The sequence below is a fragment of the Ammospiza nelsoni genome, chromosome 21 (assembly GCF_027579445.1).
Source record: "Ammospiza nelsoni isolate bAmmNel1 chromosome 21, bAmmNel1.pri, whole genome shotgun sequence".
NCBI classification, from domain to species: domain Eukaryota; kingdom Metazoa; phylum Chordata; class Aves; order Passeriformes; family Passerellidae; genus Ammospiza; species Ammospiza nelsoni.
This window is the reverse complement of record NC_080653.1, coordinates 7,179,033-7,202,894: the sequence shown is the minus strand read 5'-3', so window position 1 is coordinate 7,202,894 and position 23,862 is coordinate 7,179,033. Positions and strand designations below refer to the sequence as shown.

General features: G+C 48.9%; 1 protein-coding gene across 1 annotated transcript in view; it reads left to right on the top strand.

Moving 5' to 3' along the window:
• Positions 1-5,803, top strand: part of RTN4RL1 (reticulon 4 receptor like 1) — a 29,358-nt gene extending 23,555 nt beyond the window's left edge. Inside the window, exon 2 of the mRNA XM_059486999.1 lies at positions 2,700-5,803. Within this exon, the coding sequence (XP_059342982.1) occupies positions 2,700-4,063 (1,364 nt within the window). The 3' untranslated portion in view covers positions 4,064-5,803. The remainder of the gene's footprint in view (positions 1-2,699) is intronic.
• Positions 5,804-23,862: the final 18,059 nt, after the last annotated feature.

Sequence of the window (23,862 nt, the reverse complement as noted above, 5' to 3'; positions counted from 1 at the left end):
TGGCAAGGAAAATTCCTTCATTATACCTAATGTAAACATACTCCCTATCAAAGTCCTGTTCACCTATTTTTCCTAAGTATCCATCCTTCTGTTTCCCCATTCTCCTCACTCCCAAGTTACAACAGGGAGAAAGACATCCCTGTCTTTTCTTCCCCCCATCCTATTCTCGGGAAGCTGAGAGCCAGTAACAACCCCAGCCTATCCTCACTGCCATCCCTGGCTGCAGGAATCCCATCTCTCTCTCCATAGGAGCTCCAGCCATTAACTCAGAGCCGCCTGTTAATTAAAGAGATGAACTCAGTTCCCTCTGACCTTTACCTCCGGAGTTATCCCCGCAGGCCGTGAGCTGTTAAACGCCGCGTTCCCTTTCTGCAGGAACCTCCACCTTGGCCATGCTCCAGGGAGGCCTGGGCTGCCTTGGTCCATCACCATGCATTGCTAACAGCCTCCTGTCATCACCATCCCTACACGTGAAATCCTGTGTGCTCCCAGATCCCTGCCCAGCTCCACCTCCCGTCAGTAATCCCGTTAGCCTGGCAACTGTCGTGTCACGGAAGAGCGCATAAAACTGTTGTTTGGAAGCAATATGTAATCTTCCAACCTGCTGCGTGTAGCTGGGAGATGGTTTATTGATTCAGACCCTTGTGATTTGGTATTTGCAATAACAGACTCTGCATGTGGGAGATCGTCACAGCACTTGTGCCTGGCAGGGTTTTGCTAATAAACATCAGACCTACGGAAGGTGCCGTGCTCCGGTGTCACCGAGGTAAGACGGGGGACATGGAGTTGTCCCACCTTGGTGGAGCACATCCTCGAGTTGAAAAACCCAGCAGAACATATCTGCAAACTGCTTTATCCCTCCCATGGGAGGATAATCACAATATCCTCAGGACACCGCTGTTTCCCGGGCTGTGAGTGGCAGCCAGGGCTCCCGTTCTGGCAGAGAGCTCTGGGTAGTCAGCACGACGCTCCCACCAGCGCAGCCCCTCGCTCATCGTGCAGAGGCACGACAGCAAAGCCAAAATGCTACGGCAGTGACTTGGAGAATGTTCCTTTTCCTACACAGCCGTAGGAGTTGTCGCGAATTCAGCGTTCCCGACTCACCAGCCCTTTTTGGCAGTGGCGCAGGGATGAGACATCCCTCCTGGTAGCCCGTGCTTCGTTTCTGAAGGGCAGTGCCTGGAAGTCATCCCCCTCATTCCCATCCCCAGGCAAGGCTCCATCCCATGCTTTGGGCAGCAATGCTATTTTTTCCCCTATTAACCGCCCAGTCAGCGATGACTGGCTCTTACTGGTGATTTATGGAGAGTCTGAATAACTCAGTTTACCTAAAATATGTGGCAACTTTGCCTTGAAAGGATAGGGTTAGATGGAGGGGTCACCTGCTGTTAACTAAACAGCAATAGATCTCCATACCAGGGAAAAGGCAACAGCAACCACACAGTTATATTTCAAACACAATTAATAAGAAAACAGCGAGGTTTTTGTACCTCCAACTCGTATTAGGCTGTAAGCACTGAAAAGAAGGACTGTAAAAGCCCAAGGGGTCCTGGCTCTTGGACTAGCTGGTGATAACGACGTGGAGTAATTAGAGATGAACTCCACTTCCACTCTCGTTTTTCAGATTAGTACAAGCTGAGCAGGACTCGTGGGCAGGATGGCACCGGCAGCTGTGCGCTGCTCCGCTGTTACTCCTTTTCCCTGCAAAGTCCAGAGGCAGAATACATTAGACATGAGCAAATTTTGCGTGTAAGAGGAAAAAGCCAAATCTAGGAGGAAAATCTGAATGAGAAATGACAAGTCTGGTGCAACGAGTCTGAAAAGCCACTCGGCGCAGAAGGAATAGCCTGAAAGCAAGCCTGGTGCGAGGAGTGGGAGCGAGACAAGAGCGAGTGGGGCGGCGGAACCCGAGCTCTAAGGAGCTGAGCAGAGGGAGGGCACGGTTCTGCCTCGTTCTCTGCTTCTCTGCTGCGAGAAAAACCCCAGTCACAGGCACATTCTGTAGCATTAGAGGATGCAATATGCTTTGCCACAGGACATCCATTTAAAAATATGTCTGAGCATCCCACTTCCAAACGGAGTTTTCGGCTCAGCCTTTTCCACCAACTGCTGACAACATGTTTCCCTGTAAAGCGCTCGGGTTTCAGGGTGGATGGTGGTGTCTAACAACTGTAGTGAAAGGAGACGGTGGGGATGGGTCTGTGCCTTTGGGGGGAGTGGGATGCACCGCACACGTGTGATTTTAGGTGCTTCGCTGGAAATTGCTGAATCTCTGCAGCTTTTCCTTTCCAATATGTGCAGGCGATTTAACAGATGCATTTCAAGAGGAGTGGGGACACCTGCGAGGGTTTGAATAGCCCCTGTTTGCTCTCACACCGCGGCGTTTCCTTGCCTGCAGGCAAAGAGGCTCTGCTGCCTGAATTCTCACCGAGAAAGTTTCTCCTGCCTGTTCCGGGCTGGGAACACAACCAGGCGCCTGTTGCAGGCAGGGAGAGGAGGCAGGGAGTACTCCATACATCACGTTTCAGCTGCCGTGGGTGATGAGCCTACTCATCCCAGCCGCGTGGGTAATTCATGAGCAGAGAGGAGGGCTGAGCTAATTGGGGGTGTTTTTCACCCGGAATAGTCTCCGGAGCAGCGATGGGTGGGCGGGAGGTGCCCGGTTCCCGCTGACGCCGCTCTCCCCTCTCTCCGCACAGGGGGGTTTGCGGAGCTGCTGCTGGTGCTGCTGGGGCTGAAGGTGCCCGGTGCTCTGGGCTGCCCCACCGACTGCGTGTGCTACCCCTCGCCCATGACCGTCAGCTGCCAGGCTCACAACTTCGTCACCATCCCCGAGGGCATCCCTGAGGACAGCGAGAGGATCTTCCTCCAGAACAACCAGATCACCTTGCTGCTGCGGGGCCACTTCAGCCCTTCCATGGTCACCCTCTGGATCTACTCCAACAACATCACCTTCATCGACCCCAACACCTTCGACGGGTTCATCAACCTGGAAGAGCTGGACCTGGGGGACAACCGCTACCTAAGGGCTTTGGCTGCAGACACTTTCCAAGGGCTGGTGAAACTCCACGCCTTGTATCTGTACAAGTGCGGGCTGAGCTCTCTCCCCAGCGGGATTTTCGGTGGCCTCCACAACCTGCAATACCTTTACCTGCAAGACAACCACATTGAGTTCCTTCAGGACGATATTTTTGTTGACTTGGTTAACCTCAGCCATCTTTTTCTCCATGGAAACAAGCTCTGGAGCCTCCATCAGAACACGTTCAGGGGACTAATAAACCTGGATCGGCTGCTCATCCATCAAAATCAGCTGCAGTGGATTCATAGGCGGGCTTTTCATGACCTCCGAAGATTGACCACCCTTTTCCTGTTCAATAACAGCCTCTCGGAGCTGCAAGGGGACTGCCTGGCCCACCTGGGAGCCCTGGAGTTCCTCAGGCTGAATGGGAACCCGTGGAGCTGCGACTGCAAAGCCCGTTCCCTCTGGGAATGGCTGCACAGGTTCAGAGGCTCCAGCTCCAGCGTCATCTGCGAGTCCCCCGAGCAGATGCACGGCAAGGACCTCAAGGTGCTAAGAGCAGAAGACTTTAGGAACTGTTCAGGGTCCGAGTCGCTCCACCAGATGAAAACACACACCTTCTCCACGGCGGACAGAGGAGCCTCCAAATCCCACCACCCCCACCACTCCTCCAAGGAGAAGGGGAAGGAGCGAGGGGCTGAGAACAGTTTGCACAGCAACCAGCCCGCCGGCCCGCCGGGCTCCCGGCCAGGCTACCGCAAACCCGGCAAGAACTGCACCAGCCACAAGAGCCGCAACCGAACCTCCAAACCGGTGTCCTTGGGGCCGCGCAAAAACGGGCAGGAGTTCCCGGACTATGTGCCTGACTATCAGCACAAATACAGCTTCGGGGCCGTGCCCACGCTGTCGCCCAGGCGCAAGGGTAAGTGCACCCGGCGGACGCCCATCCGCCCGCCCAGCGGGGTGCAGCAGGCGGCCGGCTGCCCGGGGCTCAGGGCGTCGCTCCTGCTTTTCCTGGTGGTGTTGGCGGCCGTCATCCGCTGAGCCCCGCCGGCCCCGGCCGCGGACGGAGCGGAGCTTGTACTGCCACCAATCTACAAAGGACCAGAGTTTCTTTTCTTCTTGTTTTTTTGTACGTGGCTCAGCGTTGGCCTGGCGAAGGGAAGAACGTTGTCTCGGCTTCCTGCGAGGGTTGTCTGCGTGCCCGGCCGGACTGTGCCGAGCGCAGCGGGAGCAGATTAAAAGGCATTATCACACCTTGTCACAAACAGCCTAACCGAGCACCTACGACAATAACAACAAAAAAAGCCAACCTTACAAAAAGCAGATAACAGGGGTGGTAACCAATTCGTCGGTGACAGCACCCAGACAAATGGACTGTATCCATGCTCTTGTGAAATCCCGTTCGTTTGAGAGCGCTCCGAACGACCCCTCCAATTACCGAAAGGAACATAATTGCTGTAAAAACCATCACCGATTAAGCCTACACTGTTTCTCTCTGAAAGTGAGTGCAAGGACACTGATGCCGATGTAATAAGGACATTTGGTTCTCCCACGTTTTAGCCCTTTTGGCTCCAAACCCAGAGGCCAAAGTTGGCTGGGAATCTCTTAGAAGACAATCTCAAAACCCCTGAATATCTCAGGCATTACAGCAGAACAGGGCTTGCCTGCTGGGCTTGGAGTAGCCGACAACCAAAGGAAAGACTGATTAGAGGTGGAATTAAACAAAAACAAAAAACAAAAAACCAAACCCCAACAAACCCAACACATAAAGAAATGAGGTACCTGCAGGAGGTGTGTTTTTTGTAACCATGTTCACACATCTGAGAAAAACACCCCAACAATTGCACAGGCTCCCCCTCTTCCCCTCAATTATCCATATGTATGTCTTACAATGTTTATAAACGATATGGAAACTGTATCTTCAGAACTAAGGATTGTATTATTGAATTTATAGCAGACCAGTATATGATTTTTTTTTTTTTTTCCTTGAGAAAACAAACCGGCAGCAGTGCCTACAGATGCTGAAAGCCATCGGGCGGGCTCAGTACACGCGGGGGAACCACAACGGACCAATGTTCTCAGCAATTCAGAACACTAAACTTTGGGAGGGGTTGGGTGGTGGCGGTGTGCGATGCAGCAAAGTCCATACCCAGAGAGCCAAAATTCACCCTTACATCCTAATTTGTAACTGGCAGGGGGGAGAGAGAGAGAGAGAGAGAGAGAGATTAATTAGCCCAAATAAATAGAGCCATAGAGCTCTGTCTCCGGAGAGCACTCGAGGCCCCGGGGAGGACAGGGGCTGGTTTTGGGGCTGGAGGCAGAGAGAGGCTTCCCAGCCATGGCAGTGGCGTGACGACCTTTATAGCTGGACTAAGGTTTTCACTGGGGCAGCAAGGAGCAGCTCCCAGGCTGCAGACAGACCTGACAGAGTCAGGAGGGGTTTTGTTTCTTAAAAGGAACAGATTCTGGAAGAGTCAGAGCAGGGGGAAGCGACAGCTTGCAGAGGACCGGCGAGAAGCGCGGTGCCCGAGGTTCCTGGTCCATGGCAGGAGAGGGAAATCCGTGGTCCAAGAGAGCTGTACAAAGGGGGTTGTGGGGAGGTGGAGGAGAGGGAGCAGGGAATCCTGTTCCTTTCTTCTTGGGTTAAACCATGCGCTGGAGGGATGTGTTTGCTGGTCGGGGGCATGGCAGAGCTGGCAGCTCCACCGTGGGCTCGGGGAGGTGCTGCCCAGATTCTGCATTTGGTGTGAATTCCCTGTCAGCGTGGATGTGTGAGACCAAACAGACACTGAAGTTAATGAAACAAGGGAAATAAAAGTGATCTTGGACAAGAAAAGGCTTCTGTTCTTTCCATAACCACATTTCAGGGGTGGTGTTTGTGGCTCATGTGGGGGGGCTGGAAATGCTGAAAAAAAAAACAGCTGCAGTTTTCCATCAAACACACAATTAATTCCAGGAAGGACGGGCCAGCTGGGGAAATGCTCTCCCAACCACTGTGGGGAAGGGGAGAGGGTATTTACACAGTGGCAGATCCCTTGGAGGTATCTGGAAATGGAAAGGGAAACTCCCACTGAAAAGAGAAGCAGAAAATTCCCTGATGCACTTGTGTTTACGAGCAGCTGGATGCTGAGAGTGGGAAGCTGGAGGGGCACGGCCTCCTCTGTCCATCTTGCAAGCAAGGAAAGCCAGAGGCTTGGATGCTTCTCTTTTAAACACCCTTCTTGGGGAATAGCAAGAGTGATTCTGGGAGGAGGAAGGAAGAGGTTACTTCATCAAGCCCTCTGCCTTCCAGCTCCTACCCAAACTTTTCTGTCTACAGGGCTCTAAAGCTCCACTAAAGGGATGTCCAATGCAGCCAGAACAAATAATCCGTGGTCTGAAATAGCTCCCTCATGTCCTACTCTCTATAACCAATAGCAACTGAATGAGCCTGGCACTGTCCCTCAGAAGTGGAGCATGTTGTTATGTTGGTTATTTCGTTTCATACTCTGGAAATCAAAGCTCTCAGTGGGAGAATGAAGAAGAGAAGCACTTTATTAATTTTTTTTTTTTAAGTCTGTGTGTAACTCCTGTAATATAGGAGTGAAATGTCAGCACAGGAGATGCTAATGTTTTATAAATGATTTGGGTGCAGCAGGCACGGTGGATAGTCTTTGAGATGAATTATATTAGAACAGACTACGCCTGGCTCAAAACCATAATTGTATTTTTAGTATCTTTTCCTTTAACATGTAGGAAAAATAAAGGCAACTCCACGGTGTATTACAAGCCTTGTCAATCAAGTGCTCTAACTCCTAGTGATAAAGGCAACTGTTTAAAAACCAGAAGGGAGACATGATACACTGCTAAATAGGAGATGTCTCTTGACATGGCGTTGTGGTTTAACCTGGCAGGCAGCTGAGCACCACAGGGCCGTGCTGGAATGGGGGAGAGGATTGGGAAAAATACAAGTGACATTCATGGCTTGAGATAAGGCTGGTTTAATAGGACAGAAATGAGAGAAACAATAATAGCAACAATAGAATTGGCATATGCAAACCAAGTGATGCACAACGCTGTTGCTCACCACCTGCTGATGCCCAGCCAGTCCCTCAGCAGAGGCCCTCAGTTTATGTACTGACCATGATTCTATTTGGTTTAGGATTTCCCCTTGGCCAACTGGGATCAGCTGTCCCTTCCCAGTTTATTGTGCCCCACAGCATCCTCAGAGGAGCAGAAAAGTCCTTGACTCACACCAAACACTGCTGAGCAACAACAAAAAATCCATGTGTTATCAACATTATTCTCATCCCAAACCACAGCTCCTAGAAGGAAAATCAACCAACCCAGCCCAAACCAGGACACACAGGTTCCTGCTATTCCTCCTGTCTCCTCCTCAGCTGCCATCCCTCCCCATCCCCATCCTTCTTCCACGACCACAGCTCTTTGAGGATAAACTAAATTTTTGTGGCATGCTCTGACACTCGGGCTCGATAATGAACTTCCCAGCTGCGTGGTTCAGCTCACCACGGCCCTGGGTTCACATTCGTGTGCCTTCTCCCCAGCTCCTTCCCTACAGCATGTCTTCATGCATTTTGAATGCTGCTCTGAGGCCTGGCAGAAATCCCCTCTGCTCTGCTGCAGCTCTCCAGAGGAGCAGGCTCAGGTATAACCCTGCCTGCCGGAGATTGTCTGACTGATAAGCTGGGGAAACTTGGGATCTCATTGGAGTTGCTCCCAGGTGCCCAAGGTGTCTGGGAGGGGGAAAGAGATGATCCCCAAAGTGGTGGGAAGCCCCTTGGACGTGATGTTGGCCTGGAAGGATGGGGTGAGGCCACTGGGATGAGGTTCAACAAGGCCACGAGGCAGGTGCTGCACAACCCCTACAGGCCTGGAGCAGTGTCTAGAAAGGTGCCCAGTGGGAAAGGACCTGGAGGTGCTGAACACAAGCCCAAATGGGCAAGAAGGCCAAGGGCAGCTGACCTGGGGTCCCCATCCCTGGAGGGATATAGCAGACCTGTGGATGTGGCACTTGGGGACGTGATTTACTGGTGGCCTTGGCTGTGCTGGGTTAACTGTTGGACTTTATCACCACAGAGGTCTTTTCCAACCTAAATGATTCCATGATTCTATAAATTCTGAACCTTTCCATGCTCCTATCACAAGCTCATCCTTTGGATGTGCCCCGATCCCCTCTCAGGGTGGGGACAGACAGGCCCTGTTGCCTGGGCAGACGCTGCCAGTAGCTCCCCACAGCTCAGCTGTGATCTCCACACACCCCCCTGGGATAAACATCACCTGAGCCTCTATTTGCTCATCAATTTGCCTTTCCTTGAGTGTTCTCCAGCCTGTGCTGCTCTGGAAGATGAGATCAGTGCCTGCTTTCCCCTTCCTCCCATCAGTGAGCTTTAACACTCTGACTTTGGGCTGCTCATGCAAATCCTTTCCATTAAAAAAAATAAACACCAGAGAACCCAGAAGAGACCCCAGACTGTGCCTCTGGGAACTCACTCCCAGCGGCAGAATCCCGTTTCCTGAGCCAGAGCCAATTTTCTCTCCTTTGTAGCACTTTTCCACAGTTTCATCCCATAATTGCTAATATGGAGCTTTTCGTACATGCTTTGAAATCAGAAACCACGCAACACTGCATCTCTTTTATCCTCCCAGGCAGGATGAAAAACCAAACACCTCTTGGATACTGAGAATAAATTTTGAGTTTATCAGCCTAAACCAACACCACGAGACCACAGCTTCTCCTGTGCTCCCCATCCCTTCCCAGACCACGCTTGTGCCCCCCCTGCACCAATCCCAAACTCTTTCCTTTGTCTCAGAAAGTTGCTTTGTGACATACTCCCCTTCAGAGGGACACAGCAGAACAAAAGCACCACTTCACATTCCTCCCAGCTAAATAACACTTTTTTTTTTGCAGCCCTTCAAGTTTATCCTTCCCTAAATCCCCTGCCTGTGTATTCTTTCCCTGTCTTAGCTTCAACCACTCCCCCAAGGAGCACTTCCCAAGAGCCCATTTCCCATTACCAAGATTATTTCCTTTTTTATCATTATCTCCTTGAGGTCCTGCTGGTGGGCACCAGCCCCCTGTGCCCCCAGGCCCCTCTTAGCACATCCAGCATCCCCTGAGCTCATCCCTGCTTTGGAGAAACGTGAGATACTGACACCAGCGCTGGTGGGAACAGCGATTCCAGGGATGCTGTTGTGTTCCTGACTGCGTTGGAGTTTGTGGGTTACAGATGGAAGCAAAAGAAGCTCAGAAAGCAGGACACGGGTGCTCACACCCTGCAATGTGTGTTTTTGGGGAAGGTGTCACGCTGACGAGCCACAAACATCTCTGCCCAGGAGCAGCACCCCTCCAGGGTCCCCATCCATCTCTGTGCTCCCCTTTCCCAGAGAAGCAGCCCTCAGCAGGGAGAGGGATGTGTCAGCTCAGTGGCCACCTCTCTGGTCCCCACTCAAAGGCAGCAAAATTGGCGAACAACACAAGTCCCTCGTTACCCAGCTCCCTGCTGGAAATTGCTGCTCAGTAAATCCAATTTTTCCCCCCACCCTGTGAACACGGGTGAAATTCTCCCCACTCTGCAGATGCAGCTTTATCTCTCTGCAGGCTCATCCCCACCCTCACCTCACAGCCCGAGTCCTTTCTGGAGCTGCCCCTCCATCCTCTTCCTCCTTTGTGAAAACAGAATCAAAATAACTGTTTAACAAATCAGCCATTACCTTCTCTCATGTCACCAATTCCCTGCTATCATTTCGTAATTGGCCAATTTTCTCTTTTACCTTCTCTCTGCTCTGAATACGTCTCGGGGAGCTCTGATTGTGTGTTAAAATATCCTCCCTAATTCACTGCTCAATATCTCTTTCTGCTCTTCTAATTGCCCTTTTAACTTCCTTCTAATTTTTTTATAAATCTCCTAATCCTCCTCCTGCACAGGTTGTTTACATGCACCGGAGAATGTATATGTATTAGCAGATGTTCCTGGGTAAATAATGCACAAAAGAATATTACTGCTTCACGCAAGCTGCAATTACTGCTTCCCTCAGAATAAGCCCTGTTTAACCCTCCTATTTAGGGCACACGCCCCTGCTCTTGCTGCACATCTCCAGGCTATTTCACTCCTGTTGCAGAGCATTAACACCACCAGCTCCACCACGGCTCCCTTGTTATCTTCTGGGGGGAAAAAGAAAATAATCCAGAAAAAAGAAAGAGAGAAAGAATCTAAGGATAAAGGGAATAATGATATAGTTACGCTCCAAAATGTTTTCTTTTTTTGGGGGGATGCAGCTAAAAGGAACTAAACAAAATAGCCACATGAGTCAAACACAGCAAGTAATACCCCACAAATTGGATGGTCTTGGTGCTTTTGATTTATGGAGAGCTTCCTGCACACCCTGTCACAGCCCTGGTGCTGCAGACAGGCACGGGGTCAGGCAGGCCTTGTTTGCCATCTGCTTTGTAAAACACTTCCTAACATTACTCAACACTTCCTTCCTCTTCTCCATTTCTCCTCTCCATTTGTTTGTGGTCTCCTCTTTGCCAACACGCTGCAGCACCCGCCAGATGCTCTGGATCCTGTGTTTTCCACCCAAAAGGGGGATGCTTAATCATGGGTTTAAGGTTACGGGTCTTGTTTGGATGAAAAGAGTCAAATTCTCCTCTCTGGGGATGGAGGCAGAAATCAGTGATTTGCAACCCAACCCTTGATCTTGTTGAGGGACAAAAGGCATTGCTGGAAGCTTCAGGAGTTTGGGTTATTTTGTACTTACAGAGTCTCAAAATCCAAGTATCAAATTGTGATTTGCAATGATGTCCTGGCCAACAGAACATCTCTGGTGTCTTACACCTCCATCCTGCCAAAACTACATCCTGCTACACCCTGCGAGGCTCCAGCACCCACACTGAGCACCTCACCTGCCCAAACCTGCCTGGGGGACAGGAGATTTAAACAAATGGAGCTGGAGGGAACCCAAAATCTGATGGAAACAGTGAAAACTCTGCTGCTTTTCAGGGGCTGCTCTGCCACACATGGTGGAAAGCAAAACACTTCTATTAAAATACAGAATTGTTCATATGACAGGCTGAGGATTGCTGAGGCTGTAATGGAATAATGAAATTCTTGGCTATTTGCTGACTAGCCCAGGAAGAATTCAATTTCTCCCCCACAAACACACACTTTGCTCCCCAGAGAAGCAGATCCTGCTCCCATCAAGGGTTGCCACCATCCCTAGAGATGGATTTTGTTTGCCTCAATCTGAGCTGCACCAGGTGATCCCTGTCCACCTGGGCAGGTACCACAGCACCCCCAGGACAGGACTTGTCTGCACCTTCCCCATCTCTCAGATGAGATTTAACACCTCCACTTTGAGCCTACCAGCATGACTTGGTTTTTTCTTTTTTTTTCCTGCACACCTCGCGAAACTTCTCTCAGGCCTGATTTCTCGATAGTGCATACAAATTGCTCTCCTTGGAAAAGGTTTTCATCATGATTCCCCCAGTCAATCCTTCCACAGCTAAAATATCCCGTAATCAAAGGTGTTGGCTCCTCACACATCTTCTCTGAGGAAGCTTCTCTGCGTGTTCTGGCTCATGAAGAGCCCTGCATGCCCTTGTGTCCTCAGAAAAAGCCCTCCTGGAGCCCCTCCTGAGAATCACAGGCTATCTGTGTGATTTTCAACTCATGCCTTAACCCCCCTCTGAAATATAGAAATGTGAAAGACAATAATTTAAGGGGAAAAGCAGCGACCATTTTGGCACCAGAGGTTCCTGGGGAGGACCCAATGTGCAGAATCCGCTGGCGCACAGCGTTGGCTGCATGCAGGGTCCTGTTCCACAGCCCTGTGTGCCCTGCTCCCAGAGAAATCACGCCCATCACCGCTTTTTCAGGGATCCCTGACTGAAGGAATCCCTGGGACACTTGTTCCTCTCCAGCTCCTCAAGGCACAGCTCGGGGAAGCAGCCCAGCCAAGGAGAGCAGAGCGCAGAGCAGCGAAACCTCACCCTCGCTTCCCCACTCCTCCCTGCATCTACTTAGCACGTAGAAAGCAAAAGGAAACAGGAGAACACACACATATGGGGCCCCTGTTAAACCTGAACTAAATATACCACGGGATGTTAACAGCCTGCCTCAGCTCCCTGGCACTCCAGCTGGCACGGCAGCGCCCCGGCCACCGCCCGCCCGCCTCGGGGAGCTGGGAGGGTTTTCTCTGGAGCAGAGATGGGAAACCTCCAAAATCCCCCCTCCACATGTGCGGCATGCTGACACAGCACTGCCCTGAAACGCTGGAGCAGAGAGGCTCAGAGCAGCCCTGCCTGACAGCATCCCCTCCTGGGAGGCTCCATCTCCTCGTGTGGATCCCCTTCCTGCAGGGCTGGGACCAGCCAAGGACATCTGCATGAGGGAGCTGCACGGCACAGCTGATGCCCGAGCCATCAGTGAGGGGATCTCAGGGAAGGAAGATGGGAATTGTCGAGATTGGAGCGCGGGAGAGGCAGGAGCAGCAGGAAGGAGGGCAGACGTGCTGGCTGGCTGGAGTGGGTGTGTGCAGCCCTGCCAGGGGAAAGGTGGACATATTTGCCTTGAGAGCTGAGAAATTATTAGAGCCAATTATGTGAACAGAGAATGTGAAAAGTAATCCCAGCTGCAGGGAGCTGGGGGCGGGGGGTAAAGGAAAATCATGATGTGATTCAAGGGGGCCCAGGAGAGAAAGCACAAGAGCAGAGATGACCTGGTTTGCAGATGGATCCATTTCTATTTCTGCTCAGATGCTGAAGCTGAGCCTCACCCAGAGCTCTCAGCTCTCCCATGGCTTGCGTGACTCCTTCCCTGCCTGGTGCAAGTGTCAGGCACATGCAAGTACCACAGGGCATCTGGGAATCATATTTGCCTTCAGAGCCTGCCCAAATGTAAGGGCAAACAAGAATTCACTGTTAACAGGAGCTCTTCCTCTTCCAGCAGAACAATGTTTTTTAGTCCAATACAATGCTCTGTTCCCAGGTGTCAATATTTGGAACATAGGCTGCTCACTTTATTTCTATTTTCTGTCTTTTTACAGCTTTGGAAATAAAAGCTAATTCATTGTGCAGATTCTGGTAATTCTTAGTTGTGCACTAAATACAGCATTTCTCAAGCAGATTTTTTTTCCCTTTTCCCCCACTTTGTAACTTCCCCCAAGTAACACTGTACACAGAGAAACCAACACCAGGGAAAGAAAACAAAAAGCAGCTCCTACATCAAGGCAGATCCCAGCTCCTCAGGCTTCCAGCACATCTCAACCCAGAACTAGAGCAAAAGGGCAGATTATTTAAAGCCATTGCATGTAGGCCAATTTTCACTGCAGTTCCTTTTGGCTCTGATTTTCAGGCCCCAGTGGAGTGGTGAAGTCATGAATAAATGCAAGTAAACTGAGCTTATCCACTCTTATTTTGAGCAGTGGAGTTTACTCACCTCATGCTGCTTCAGATGGAACACCAAAGGGTAAGTTTAAAGGGAAAAAAAAAAAAAAAGCAGGGGGGAGCGGGGGATAATCTACTGCTGCCCTCACCCACTGGCTCAGTGAGTCCAGCACAGAGCAGAGGCAGGGCTGGGGAGCTGCAGAGCCACAGAGATCCCTGCTCTGGATATTGAACACACACAGAATCATCCCCTGGTGCTCTGGAAGGGCTGGAGTTGGTCCCTGTTGTGTGATGGGCAGGGGGAGAACCCCGTGCCCCTCCAAGTGGGAAATCATCCCCGCCTCAGCCGCTGCATGCAGAAAGCTCCAGGAGGAGGAGGAGACTCCCTCAGCTGATGTTCCCCATCAGAAAGGCAGTGTCTGGAGGGGGAGGGCTGGGTTTTGACTGGAAATGTGACAGCCTTCCAAACTGAAAATAATTAGGGCAAATATTTGGGGGTTGAAGAGAATATCACCAGTCTTGGAGCACATCACCTGCCCAGTGGTGTCCAACAATCGAATGCTGCTCACCTGGGATGCTCCCCAGGGACAGGGCAAGCTGGAGACACTCTCTGAGCTGGCCAACAGCGGCACTGCAAAGGTTGTGTCATGAATTAAGTACATTAAACACCTCATTCTGCTCCTTGGAGCCAGCACCACACTCACCTGTTTCATACAAAACTTCTCCTGAGCTCTGCCTAGGAGTGGCACAGCCTGACTCTGCCATAGACAGGATCTGAAATCTCCAGAGATAAATCCATTATGGTGATCACATTAAGTTCAAATGAAAAAAAAAAAAAAAAAAAAAAAAAAGGAAGGAGAAACACCCTGCAATTTTATCTCCCTGCAAGCATCCCTTCCACTCAGCTCTGACCATAGCACAGAGATGGCCACACTTGTTTCCTTGTGGTCTGAGCAGCAGAGAGAGCCAGCTTCTTCAAAGTTAAAAGAAAATAGTAATAATGGAGTCCCCACATTCCTGCTGTGTTTATAAAGAGATGTTTTCTTCCTGAGCTCTACAGCATGGCGGGCTTAATCTGAAATTTCTTTTTAATCATAGCGGGAGTCCCAATTAACGTGTCGGGTAATCGCTCAAGTAGAACTGGAGGTTCATGGCTGCAGCAAGGCAAGGAGAGGCTCAGCATCAGAGCAGGGGCAGGGACCAGGAGCACAGCCAGGTGCCTCACCCCCTCCCCAAACCAGGGGGAATGAGGGCAGATCCCCCCAAATTTAGTGCACAAATGGGTCCCTGGGCTCCCCGGACATCAGGAATGCAGCAGCTCCATGGAAAACCTTGTCACAGACATGTTTTATGAAAAATCCTCTCCTGAAAAGCTGAGAGGCCTCAGGAACAAAATGTAAACAATGGTTATCTGCTGCTGTGGAATGCAACAGGTGGATCTGGGATTGGTCTCATGTGGTTGTTTCTAATTAATGGCCAATCACAATCCAGCTGTCTGGACTGTCTCGGTCAGCCACAAGCCTTTGTTATCATTCTTTTTCTATTCTTAGCCAGCCTTCTGATGAAATCCTTTCTTCTATTCTTTTAGTACAGTTTTAATATAATATATATCACAAAATAATAAATCAAGCCTTCCGAAACATGGAGTCAACATTCTCATCTCTTCCCTCATCCTCACACCCGTGTGAGCACCATCACACACAAATGGTGTTTGTGTGGTGGGAACAGCAGCGCTGCTCTGCTCTCACAGGCACCTTCCCGAAGGAGAAGCACCCATCACACTCACTCCTGCCTCAATCTGCAGGCGTGTAATCCAACACATGTGCTCCCAGCGCAGGCAGGGAGGGGGACCTGCCTCTGACCTACTTTCTTTTGTTGCTGGAAGTGCTGATGTCGATGCAGAATTCCGCGGGCAGGCAGGAGCTGTCATTGGGCTCTGCCTTCACCTCTGCCTTGCGCTGCTCCTTACATCACCGCAGCCGCCCGTTCCAGCACGGCTCATCCCCAATTTTCACCGGGGCCAGGACGCTCTGACCTCGTCCTGCCTGCGAGCACAGAAAATTCTCTGTGAACACAGAAAATTGCTGCCTGTCACACAGCGGATTTTGGCCAGGCAAGGGGGTTACCTGCAGCCTCGCAGCACATCCAGACCGCAGCAGCACACACAACGCCTCACTCTGTATTTTTTTATTATTACTATTTTTCATTCACAAGGAAAGCTGGGCCTGAGTTAGGCACCGTGCTGACCTGGAAAGCAAAGCTCTTAAAATTCAAATGTGCACACCCAGGGCACAGAAAGTGCTCTGTGAACACAGAAAATGCTCTACGAACACACAAAATTGCCACCTGTCACACAGCAGATTTTGGCCAGGTTACGTGCATCCTGGGATGAACACTGGGCTGACCCAGAGGAGAACACTGCAGGCAGCACACCCAGACCACAGCAGCACACACAACGCCTCACTCTGTATTTTTTTATTATTATTATTTTTCATTCACAAGGAAAGCTGGGCCTGAGTTAGGCACCGTGCTGACCTGGAAAGCAAAGCTCTTAAAATTCAAATGCGTACACCCAGGGCGGATCTCATCAGGAGGTATTATGGAAAACACGCTCTTAAAACAAGCTCTTAAACACACAGGCTTCCATCTCGAGGTATAAAAAATCTGGTGTTGAGTGTGACTCTCCTCCAGCTCTCCTCTGGTGCCTCAATATCTCCTTTTAGGATGTTGAGCCACAGCCCTGAGGTTTGGGAGTTCCAGGCTCTCTGCAGTCACTGGGGCTTGTGTAAATTGGTCTTCAGAGAAAACCAGCTCGGCTGCCTTGTGCAAAACCCGTCTTTAGTAACCTCCTAAAGAGCTTCCCCAGGATCTGCCTCGCCTGTGCTCCAGGTACCCGGGTGCAACGCAGCGCCTTGATGCTGCAGATCTGGAGATAAAAGGCTGTTGTGTTAAACCCGCATCCTTCAGACCTTGCGAGGCAGTTACTAGAAACGAGCCTTCCCTCCTGCGATGGCTTAAGAACAGACCATTTTAATTGATTAGTTTGCCCATTATGGGTGAGCAGAAGAGCAGCCTTGCAATTGAACCTCAAGTCCTTGAAATGCAGAGAGACATCAGCCTGCAGTGCATTTGCAAACCTCAGAGGCTAATTTCTACCCTTTCTGCTGTTCCACTCCCTCAGTCTGGGATTTACCTAAGCACACAGGATGCATCTCTGCACCAGGCAGGGGGGGAATTGCTTTGCATTGACGTTCAGTCAACAGATTCTAACGATAAAACAATTTCAAATCCGCACTTTGATTAAAATCAGAGCCATGGAAAAATCATGCTAAGGTTCATCTAATGAATTTTTACTTTCCAAGACTTTAGCAGAAGCCTGCCAGGGACTAAATCCAAGGGGGTAAAGCTAAATTTGACAGCCTGATAGTTGTCTTCACCCCAACTCCTCATGCAGATTTAGCAGTATAAATAAATCTGGTGTGGCCACCAAGAAAATAATCCCATCTATTTAGCAGCAACAGTCTACTGGGGAGAGGATAAGAGGCATTTGAAGACAAGAACAACAATCTCAAACTGTATATATATGAAATTAAAGGATGTGGGTAATTAATTCTTTGATAAGATAAGATCTGTGCTAAGTTAGGGCCATGAGTCAGAGAAATGAGAGATAGAAAATATGTTCATCACTCAGTCCACCTCTTTACCAACACATATTTTCTAGCATTTGTCCAGTGTAGGCTTTGTTTTGTTTTTTTCAAGTCAATGAATCAACTTTCTTGATATTCAGCCCAACGCCAAACAGGAGCTAGTGGCATTTGCCGAGGATGAATAAATAACCAGCAGCGGCACAGTCTCGTGAGATGGTCCAGGAAAATCCTGGGCGAGGTTTCCCCAGGACAAGGCTGGCTCCATCACACTCCCCCTGCGCTTTCTAAAAGAGCAGAGGTACCTACATATGCACGGATCTGTGTTGTTTCACCAACCACCGCCACCTCTCAGCGCTGCGTTTTTGCCTGCTGCTCCCATCTCCCCGAAATACCAAAGCGACTTGTTTGGAGCAAGCTGGTTTCTCCCGGCACCCTTACCTCACTCTTAGCAACCTTCTATTTAAAGTCACAATCTGTTGCAGCAAGCCAGCCTAGGAGTGTATAAACAAGCTGTTATGACCCCGCTGCAGGAAGGGGAGGAAATGGCCTATGCTTTAAAGTCAGCTGCCTTCAATAATTAGAAGCAAGTAGACAAACATGAAAGCAATGACACTTCAGTGTTCTGTTATTTAAAGGGTACAGTCCCTGTTACCACCCAGGTATGCAGTCCTGCTGCAATTAGTCAAGCAAAGAAGAGTGTCACCTACCACAGGAGGGGGTCACAAACTCCTTCCCCGTCCCTGTTGCTGGGAGAAGTTCGTGGGGCTTTTTATTTTAATCAGCCTTTTTTTTCTCTTAGCATGCAATGGCAGCTGCTTCTCACATCAGAAACCCTGAAAGGTTTTTATTAGTCCTAATGCTCCACAGAAGAATTAAGAGGTAACAGCACATATGTTCTGCCGTGCCCCGAAGAGTGGGAAAGGGAGGAAAATGAGCTCTTCTGCAGCAGCACAGCCCAGGGTGTGGGACTTGCTTATTACCAGAATCAGCTGCTGATGGAGTGAACACATCCATGCACAAAGAATTCCCTTTGCAAAGGAGCATTCCTGGCCTGGGAGGGGGAAGGCAAAGGTCCCAGGGAGCAGCAGGGAGGTTCCTTGGAGCTGCCAGTAGAGGAGAGAGTCTCCTTGCGAAAGGCGACGCGGGATTTTTGCTTTATTCCATCTCCCAAATGGAAAGTGGGGAAAAAGGCAAAATCAGCACTAAGATCACACCTGGGAAGCTCACAGTGCTGCGTGGTTTAAACCTGAGCGGGGCTCATATCTCCCATTAGGCTGTCTTGACATTACACTCACAAATAACCCTCAAGTGCTTTTAGTGTAAAAGCCTGAAACTTGTTTGCTGAGGGACTCGTTCGCATCAGCATCCTGAGCAGGGAGCCGACTTCTTCAAAGCAGCTTTCTTTAGGGAAACACAATGCCGAGGAGAGCAGGCACTCAGCTCTTCCAGGAGAGATTAAAGAGGAAAATTAGAGAAGCTGCAGCTTATGCCCATACCAATAAGAGCAGGCGTTTACCGCTACTTAAATAATTAAAAAGATTTTTCACCAGTGACCAGGTTGTCACCGACTCATCTCACTGCCACCCATGGATGTGACAGCAGGGCTCTGCTCTGAGGGATTCTGCCACCCCAGTAATCCCAGCACACTGAACTGCAGGGATGAGAAGAGGAAAGAGAAAGAGAGAGGAGGAAAAACCCCGTTTTCCCCAGGAAGCTCTGCTGTGATTTCTTTTGTGGTAGGACCCGAGGTTTGCTTGGAACAATTTTTAGCCAGACCATGTAATACTGACTACATTAAAATGCTGAGACTTTGGGAGCAATTATCCCAAAAAACAGCGTGCCAGGCAGAGCAGTGCAATTAGGCTGCATGTAGAGAGGCAGGATCCAGGCATTAGCACCCAAACCGGCACGCACGGGACACGATCCACATTTAGTGTATTTACAACACATGACCTGATAGTAAAAGCAATAATTAGCTACTATTAATACCAGTGGATGAAAATAGACGGGAAGGGAAGCTGCATAACAGAAATTATTTATACAGAGGTGGCGCCACCAGCCAGGAGTAAAGATGGCAATGGTTTATAGGATGCTCATAGCTCCAAGAAGGGACAGGATGGCCCAGGGATGAGGGACATCCCTGAGAGCCTTTGGAAGGGCCTTTGGGAAGCTCTGTGGCTGTGCCATGGGTGTTCCAGCTTGCAGGGAGGCACTCCAGGGTGAAGGAGGTGGATTTGAATGCCATCTCCATCACCTCGCAGGCAGCAGGCACAGAATCTGTCCCAGGATCTGCACATGGCATTAAATAACACACAACCTGTGGAGGGTGAACCAGAAGGATGACACCCCCTCTCTTTTGACTTATCCAAAACATTCCCAGGCAGTCAGGCAAGGCAACAACTGCAGCGATGCAAAGCAACACCACGACTGTCTCCTAGAGAAGGAAACAGGACTTGGCTCAGAGCTTTTGCTAGGGAGGAGAGGGTCCTTTCATAATACAGCCCTTTGTTCTGCCGGAGGAATTCAAATGCTATAAATTCATCCCCCTGGTAAATGCAGCAGTTATCAGGCATTTTACCACAGGATTCCTGGTCTCCTAGTGAAGTTAAATGCAGCGCCATTACAGCAGCACTTTAAGGTGTAAATATTACATTCCCGGTTCTTCAGGAGATGTTCATTTAGTGAAATAAAATCCTGCTAGTAAAACACCTGATCAAACCCTTCAGCTGAACTGGCCCAGTAATTGCTCTAGGACTGGAGGGAGTCCAATGACTGGTTGCAATTTATGACCACTTTAGGAAAAAAAATCTACCTTGAAGCATCCGCTAAGGACTGACTTGTAGATGAGATCATGGAGTACATTTACATCGCAGCTTTCTGTAATGTTAAGTGGCCACTAATTCGTGCTGAATTCCTTTGTAATTCTGACGGAATCACATCTGACAATCACATAAACAGCAAAAAAATTCCTCAGGAATAATGTTACTACAACAAGGAGTAAAAGGCAAAGGGATGATTCATCTTTCATGGTGAGACATGCCCTTTTCTATCATCTCTACTCACCCAAAATAATTTGCCCAGCCCAAATTTCACAGCCAGGGCTGACAGACACCAAGTTGTAAAGGGGTCACTCTCCTGAGCCACAAAACTCAGCCACAGTTACAGTTTGAGGGAAATACAGTTAAAATCTGAAGCTGTGAGAATGCTTAAAGACAATTAAACAACAAGATGAGCTGCCTGAGGGAGGCGGCAGGGAAACCTTGATGAAGATTTTGCTGCAGGCAGGGGGCTGCATTAAATGACCATAATTTCCACTGCTATTAAAAAATCCAGGGGTCGTGGTAGGAACTGGACAGAGAGAAGAGATACAAAACCCATACATTTTAACCTTTTCCACTCAGCAGAGCGAATCGGGGTTAGGAAAGGGTGGAACAAAAAAGACCAGAATGCAGGAAAAGGCAGCAGAGTCATAAATGTATTGGAAGACTGAGATCCAGCTGGAGAGCTGTAAAATGGCAGAGCAGAGTCAGAATCCTGTCAAAGCCATGGAGGGGAGGGATAATCACAGATTTTAAGGAGTTTGGTGGTTTCTCCTCCCTGCAGTGAGGGTAAATCCTCTCCAGATTCTGGAAGCGGGGAGGAAAGGAGGGTTTGGGCTCTCTGCATCCCCCAGCTCCAGAAAGGAAACACTGGTTCTGCCCTGGAAGAAAAGTGGTTTTATCACCTTCAGTCCTGCTCCAAAAGGGCTGTGTTAGAAAAGCCACAATCCTTTGGCACTTGAAGAACACTGGAATCAAACCACCAGCTCAGCTCCTGCCTCCTCATCCTCCCTAGGAGAAAAAACATCTGGGAAAGCCATCAGGACATCTCCTCCTCTTGCTCCATGGACCTGAGAAACCTGGAGATGATCCAAAAAAAAGCTGTATTTTGACTGTCTCAATTAACCAAATAGCTAAAAACTTTGTTATTTGCCTGGCACCAGTAGAAGCAGGGTCCATATGCTGAACTAGAACAAGAACTTGCTCAAGGAATCGCTGCCTGCACCGTGAGATGCCAGAAGCCAGATGGGGGATTTAAAACAGCACAAGGCTGGCTCAATGGGCAGGGGCTGCTCCAGCACAGCGTGTTCCTGGAAGAAAGAAACAACCACCAAAGATAGGGGAAAGGGTTAAAAATAAAAGTGAGAACTTTCTTATAATGCACTCCTTGCCTTCTGCTGAATTAACATCAGAATCAAAAATCAGATGATGCTCCAGGCTGCCTGAAAATTGTTTTTACACTTTCAGCATGCCCATGGCTAAAACCTAGACAATACATGTTCGTGTGAGGTGATTATTTAATGAATTTTAAGGGTGCAGATAGATTAGGAGGAGCTGATGCTCCTGAACAAAAACTTTGGGACCAGCTCCACAAAACAGCAGCAGCATCCCTGGAAAGGTGACTGGCTGATGGTTCAGCTCTTTAGGACAGCAAACACATTCCCCATCTCTGGTGGAAGTTACAGGGCCGGGGTGTGATGTGTGGCAGAGGGAGGCACAACATGAAGTTACAGTTTTAGCTTCCCATTGGGTGCAATAATCACAGGTAGGGAGTAACAGCAGCATCCCTCCATAAGGCTGTTAATAAAGTTCACCTTCACTAGCTAAACCCATTCCTCTTTCCCAAAGACTGGGAGAGATTTTATAGCAGATTCATCACCTCCACCCTTTAATTCTATTTTTGGAGTCTATTGAACTTTTGCATATGTTGAAATGAAAAGAGTCTATATTAACACAACCACTTTTTTGTTACTGTAATGAGAGCCTTGAAACCACCACAAAGAGAAACATGCCTTTTAGCAGCTGAAACAAATTATTACAGCAACTGAGTCTTAAAAGGAATTTCAAGTAAAAATATAGTATTGCATGAAGTTGTTATGGCAACTGATGTTGTAGAGTAACTGCACTGGGGCAACTTTTCCTCCTTCATCCTGCTCAGCAAAGTCTGGGAAAAACTTTATGATAAAATTGTGCCTTAATTAGTCAAATAAGTCATAAATATAGCTTATCCCAAAATCCTTAACATTCCAGCCTCATGCAGTCTGTGTGCAGTTACTCTACTAATGAGAAAATATATCTACTAAAGCCCCACTTACCATTAAAAATCCTATCCAATATTTTTCTAATACAATTTATCAATTTAAACACATTGCACAATGTAATATTCTGCAGCATTCCATTAAAATGATAAATAGCTATGGAAAAAACAAGGGATTAAACATACTGTAATGTAATCTAACAGTATTTAAACATAAATAAAAAAACTTAAATATGGATGGGAAATGTACCGTATTTGCGAGGAAAAAGAGCCCAAATCACTCCCTGGGTTGGAGTATTAATAGGCCATAGGAAGCAGAGCAATGAGAAATGACAGTCAACTTCAGAGGATATAAAATGTCCATTAGGCTTTGTTATAAGATTACATCAAAGCAGTTCATATGTTTTAATCTGGGGAAAGAGAAAGCAGCTACTTGGGGTCTGTGCCTGGGGGCTGCCTCTGTGTACTGAACCAGACAGTTTGCATAATGAACAATTTTTATTCAATCAGGATTTCAGCACAGATAGTTCCCACTCAATGGGCTCTGGCTCAAATGGGGTTGGATATTGATGCTATTCTTCAAGCTCCACCTGCTGGCCCCGGAAGAAGTGCTGGTGGCTTTCTGAAGGGCCACTCTGTGGAGGGACATCGAGTTATTGGGGGAAAAACCCAAGCCCACGCTCTGTGCCTCTTGCCTTTCTCAGCTGCAAAAAAAAACAAAAAACAAACCCACAAAAAACCAGCAACCAACCAAAAAAAAAAAAAAAAAAAAACCCAAACCCCCCCCCCCCAAAAACAAACCATAATCCTCAAAAAAAATAAACCAAAAAAATCTTCCAGATTCTAGAGTCTTCCTTGGGCTGCACCAATGATTTGGCTGATTTGCTCAGGCAGATGTTGAGCTCCTGCAGCAGAGGTGCAGGAGCTGCCAAAAGCTGCCTGGTCGAACCCACCTGATCACCAAGGGAGTTGCCTTGTGCTCAGAGTGCAGCCAAAAGGGCAGAGCAGCCAGGGAAACAATTCCATTTAGCGTGTGCCTCCTGCACAATAATTACTTATTTAAATTTTACTCTGCTGCTCGAGCCATTAGGAAAAAAATGCACTATAAACAAAGGTGATTTTATGCAGACAATAGCTGAGCCAGTCATTTTTTAAAGGCAGGCACGCCATGACTTATCTGCCAGGATGAGCAGCTCTTATGAGATAGCTGAAACAAGGTTTATAGCCTAAACCCTATTTCCAAGGGTTATTCCAGTGGCTGCACTGCTGGATCACCTTCAGCTTTAGCAGCAGCATGGAGCTCACTTACCCCACCAATGCAAGCCAGGGTCACTAAGAGCTTTGTGGAGAGGAAGAGCCCAGGCAGCACTTTGCTGCACAGAAGTGCTTGCTAAACCCTGGCATGATCATCGAAAGGTTTCACACAGACACCTGCTAATTCAGAGTTAATTAGTGTGGGCGCATTAGAGATGCTCCTGCCTGCACCTCTGGATCCTGCCCATTGATCAGGCACTGCAGCTGCTCTCAGCTCGGGGAGGAACTGTTGCAGTGAATTTTGCTTCCTGCCTGATTCGGGGAGGCTTTGCTTCTGACTGGCACCAAATCCCTTCTTCCCATTTCCAGAAGAAAAATAGCTCCCTTTTAATCTAGACCTTCCAAAGCTCCTGCCATGCCTGTGACGTCCTGAATGCAGAATTATGGCTTTCCCTGGTTTCTGCTCACTTGTCTGGGAA